Genomic DNA, 5,531 nt, shown 5'->3' on the forward strand with positions numbered 1-5,531 from the left:
TCACTATGTCAATTTTTTCATTATTTAGTTTTAGATCTGTTAATATTTTTTTGAATTCCAGTGCATTTCTGACATCATGAGTGAATAAATAATAATTTATTGAAAATGATGGAAGTAATTATAAACCTCAAAAAATTATAAAAAATTGACTCACCAGACTTCCTAGAGAGATAATCCAGATTTTTTATCTTCAATCTATTTGTATTAATTCTACTTCACTATGCATAAGGAATATTTCATTTATTTGGTGTTACTAAAAATGCAAGCCTTTCTTTAAAGAAATATAATAGATGTTCTTGAAGTGTAATATGCATCTAATGATCCAAATATTCCAGAAGGATACAATTCATGTTTTGGGATTCATTAATGGTTATCATATATTTGCTGAATTCTATTAATAGATAACACTAAAGTTAGTCGACATTTATAAAGCTGCTTTATGATTGGTAAACTGACTTGAACATTAGGATCACCATAATGATTATAGCAGAATTGAATGAACAAGTAGACATATAATGCTGGTGTTCTTAGGAAAACGCAAGTCTCCGAATCGATGTGAACCACCAGTTTTACAACCTTGGTCTGCATCTCCAGATGGTGCAACTTCTCCTTTGACGTCTCCTCCTACATTGACCCCTCATAAGAGGAAATTGTCTCATGATCTAAGTCAGGTAGATATTACTATTAATTACAAAAATTAGCCCACTTGTAGCGTTAAACATTGCTCCTTTATCCTTTTTTTTAATTTTTGTATTCTATATTTTCTAATTCTATCTAGGAGTCAGATGAAGGGAGTAGCAGTAGCAGTGGTCATCCACCACCCCTCTCTCCTGCATGTTCCAGTTCAAGTAGTTCCAAGAAGAGGAAAGTAGGAAGGCCAAAAAAGCGAGGGGATGAATCTCCGCAAGAAACAGAACTTATGGTTACCAAATCTCTGCCATCTAATAAGGCTATTGAACGAATTCTGGCAAACAAGTCCGGGATTTCTAATCATACACCTTCACCCTCACCCCCGCCTTCATCATCTAATATTGGATCACAGAACAAAATTAAACCTAAGCTAAAGGCTGAAGCGAAGGTATATTTTAATTTAATTTAATTTACATTTAATTAACAATAGGTAGTTTTGAACCATTATATTTCTAAAACCTTTATTTCAGTGGTTCTTCCCAGATATGTCCATTTTTTCTTCTTAATTATGCTATAAGTAATAATAATAGTTTTTTAACTCACACTTTAGAAATCCCTATCATATGATGTTTATTAGCTCTGTGATTATTCAATGAAAAAATTATACTTTTTAACAGAGCTTCCATTTTTAGATTTGACTATTATATGACTGGTGCAGATTCAGGAGTGAAACTTTCTATTTCCTAAAACTCTTTATAGTTTCATATTGCAATATCTCCTCGTCACTTTCATTCTATGTAAGTCTCCCTGTCATTTATCTACGATGACAGGGTTCATCAATTTTACCATTTTCACTATAATGGAAAAATGATTATAACGCTGTGGTTTCCAAAATACAGTAAATAAAACTTCAGATGACAGCAGATTCAAATAACCTAGATTTCTAACTTTTGAACCCAGATCTATGAAGCTCTAATGAGAAAACATCACAATACCAACTTCAACATATGAATAAATAGGAGAAAAAAAGAAAAGCAAGGGTTATTTGCTAAACTCTTTCTATCCATTTACAATACTTGGTTAAAAAAAAAAAAAAAGTGGATATAGCCAAAAGGCCAAGTTATCCTGGTACCTTCAGTTTTTTAAGAAAAAGGATAATATTTATTACAAATTATTGGATTATTAATATCCACTGTCATGTTATATATAATATCTTTGTTTCAAATGTAAACTGAGTTCAAGGCCAATTTAGTTCATAAAGTCTCATAATAAAAAAATGAAAACTTAAGTTTTCTCTATGGGATTTTATGTTGGAATGCCATAGGTAGTTGAAATAGAAAAGTAAAACCATTTACTGACCTTAATCACTGTAATTTTCTTTCTTTTCATGAATTAAAAGGAAGTTTGTTTGCAATGAGACATTGCTTGCCTCTCCGAATTGCATATCATTACCACCTTTCCAAAGATGGCCGCAAATTTTTAAAAAATCATTAAAGATTGGGTATCAAAGTATCTCAACTGATACCATGACCTGTAATGGGTTTATCAATTTTGTCTCATCGAAGTTACCATTTATCCTCTGAAGATGCAAATATAAGTGTGTGTGTGTGTATTATTTTGAACAAAATATTTTTATTAAACAATTTCAGGTTAAAGAATGGCATGATGATGAAGAACTAGATTTGAGTCCTGGGAAAGAAAATGGTCTTGATGATCCTTTACCCTCCCGATCTCCATTGTGGAAATCACCTACAAAGCCAAAAGTAATTATTTTTAATGAACCTATTTTCTTAAAAATTATTTACAATTAAATTAATGAAATTATAACTCACCTTAAGTTTTAGAGGCTTTTGCTTTACTTTGTTAAAATTGATATATAATTAATTTTGAATTGTTATTAATTAACAACAGAGTTATTAATAATAAATAGTTCTCTTTATTTTTCTAAATCTGGACTACCTGATTTTTTCTATTAGGTCTAAATCAAGGCAAAGATGAGGGTGTTTTTAATATTTTTAATTCATGCCTCATTGACAAATACCTATTTAAAATGTTTAACTTATATTGATTTTCATTCATTTAAAGATTACTCTTAAGAGAGAAAAAACACAATCCAGAATTCTATTGGAGTTTAAAGAATTTGCCTCAATCTGATTAGGGACAAATCTTTATTAGTTCATATTTTATTTATTATCTGCTTACATTTTTATAAGAACTCATTGTTCATTTATTTTAATCCTTTTTCAAACTCCACAAAATTTTAAAGTTTTAGATTTTATATTTTATTTTTAAATATTGAAATTATCGGCTAGAAATTTAAAAAAAATAATTTTGTTATCAGGCGGTGTCTTTATCTCCACCCAGAAAACCAAAGGTAAAGGTAGATAAAAAAATTAAGAAAGAAGAGGAGACAGTTGTTAGGCCTGAACCTGTCACTGACAAACCCACTGATCCCATTGCTGCTAAGTCACCTCAAGTAGTTTCACCTGTACCAATGAAGCCATCACATAGGCCTGCGATAAAGACGGCTTCAACTTCTGTTGTGAAACCTCAAAAAAATATTTCAAAATCACCTCAACATACTCCATCACCTCCTTCTCAGCCATCTCCAAAACGAGAAAGATGTAAGTTTTTAAATTATTCTTTTTTTTTAAAATAATTCATTGAGCTAATTTTTTTCTTGTTCTCATTTATCTATTAATGAAATTGTTATTATTTTTAACTGCATATTACATTTATATCAAAATCTTATCCATTTTATGTTAAACCTCATCTGTTAGATTTGTTCCTGAACAACTGTTTTTTAGCCAGTGTCTTAGATGGCTGTTTTTTACTTCAATCATGCTAACTTAATCAATCAATGCTAACTTATCCATAAACTCATTGAGTTATTTAGCTTAATGAGTTTATGGATAAGTAGTTATTCAGCTATTTAGCTCAATGAGTTTATGGGTAAGTTAGCATTTTATTAAAGAGATTTTATCACCTGGGTTCAGTTTTTTTTCCTCTCATCTTATTTGTTGCACTGCTGCTCAATAGTTTTTTTTTTCTTTTGGTGAGGTTATAATTTGGTTTGATATGCAATGTAAAGTTTGTTTCGCAAATTTTAGCCACAAATATCATGTTTTTGCAAACTGTTTTCATCTATAATTTGTAAGTGAAATTCATTCTTCCTCAGAATTTTTATAATTTTTTAAAAAATATTTTATATAGTATTTGTAGTGGTTCATGATTGTTTATAACTTGTAATCAATAATGATTACATTTGTCATTTGTACATATAATAGAAATGTAACAGAAATACATATATATCCTACAAAAAACATAGGTTCTATTAGTTATTTCATAATCATGAATGTACAAAAGCTGGCCTATATTTGTAGATTTTTGAATAAATATGCTGACATTTTCTAAAATTACAGAATTAGCTTTGATTCCTTTATCTCTCTATGTATCTATTTTTCATGTTCATTTAATATTTAGATTGATTTTTATTTTATTTAGACCAGGAATTTATTATTTAATGATATTGTAAATAAGCACCACCAAAAAGAAGAAATGGAATTATTTTAGTTGTTTATCTCTCTTATTTTTATTGTAATGATAATATTTTTATAACTCCAAATGCCTAATCTAATTGGCAGGGAGTGGAACAACAGTATAGCCTGCTCATACTGTTATTAATGTATTGTTTAAATGTTTTAGTATTGTTATGATATATAGCTAAAAATAAAGTGTCGATTTGTATTCTTCTACCAATTTATCCCCTTTATTTTCTTCAACTCTTTCTTCAAGGTTTCAAAAAATATCTTAGATTTGGAATATGGTAGAAACTATTAGGTTTTTAATTTTTTTCACATTGGATATTTGTATTATTAATTGTTTAACAAAGTTTTTGATGTGGAATTCTTTTAATCCTAGATGTAACCCGAAATACAGATATCAGTTATTCTTTTATAGATAGTATAATGATATCATCTTAGATTTTGCACATGGTAGTGACTATTTGGCTTTAAATGCTTTTTAAATTGAATAATTGTATTATCACCTTTGTAAGACACTTTTTTTTATGTTAATTACTTTTAATCCTAGGTGTACCCCAAGTTCCAGATTGTAAGCTTACTGAAGAGCAGCTGAAGTCACTTCCTTGTAGGATACTTTCGATAACGAATGGTCAATTTTATCCAGGGGAAGTAACAAAAATTATTGCACCTGATATTTATGAAGTACACATTTATAAAGAGAGGTGTCGTAAACCTCAGATCCTTTGTCGGGATGAAATCCTTAGCTCATCGGTAAGAGCAGTTTTAAATTCATCATTTAGAATATCAAAAGCTATTCAAGATTTCCATAAAAATTTATTTTTCTTCAGGTTGCTGAGGTACATTGCCCAGAAGATATGTTCTTACCCTCAGGTACTCGGGTTTGTGCTTACTGGTCACAACAGTATTCATGTTTCTACCCTGGTCGTGTCGTTTTCGATTCTGGTTCAGGTCAGGTACCTATAGACTTCGATGATGGTGACAATGGTACCATAGAAAGGACCAGTGTTCGTTTCTTACCTCAGGATTACCCTTTGGTTGGTGAGTATTTTTTAAATTTATTTGTGTATTATTTTGGTTTATCATTTTCAGTCATGAACCTTTTTATTCGAGTAATAAAAACAAAATTTTACCATCTCCTCTTAACCTTTGAGGTTTTACATCTCATGATAGTCCAAAGATCAGAGAAAGAAAAATCTGTCACGGGCGCCGTTTACAAACTTTTCAAGAGTTGTGGCTTTTTATGATCATATTTATCATCTTTAAAAACCTTAAATAATAAATTTGCATAAAACAACGTTTGAAACTATAATATCTCAAAATTAAAGAATACATTAAATAATTTACAATATGTATATA

The 5,531-nt window shown here is 29.6% G+C and overlaps 1 protein-coding gene across 1 annotated transcript in view; it reads left to right on the plus strand.

The window, feature by feature from the left end:
• Window positions 1-5,531, plus strand: part of wge (winged eye) — a gene marked incomplete in the record, with an annotated part of 98,903 nt that overhangs the window by 81,134 nt on the left and 12,238 nt on the right. The window contains 6 exon segments of the mRNA XM_067050322.1: window positions 532-671; window positions 779-1,078; window positions 2,280-2,393; window positions 2,972-3,254; window positions 4,723-4,925; window positions 5,003-5,213. Coding sequence (XP_066906423.1) covers window positions 532-671; window positions 779-1,078; window positions 2,280-2,393; window positions 2,972-3,254; window positions 4,723-4,925; window positions 5,003-5,213 — 1,251 coding nt within the window.

Source organism: Halyomorpha halys, unplaced genomic scaffold, assembly GCF_000696795.3.
Source record: "Halyomorpha halys isolate HHAL.00 unplaced genomic scaffold, Hhal_1.1 Scaffold602.1, whole genome shotgun sequence".
NCBI lineage: Eukaryota > Metazoa > Arthropoda > Insecta > Hemiptera > Pentatomidae > Halyomorpha > Halyomorpha halys.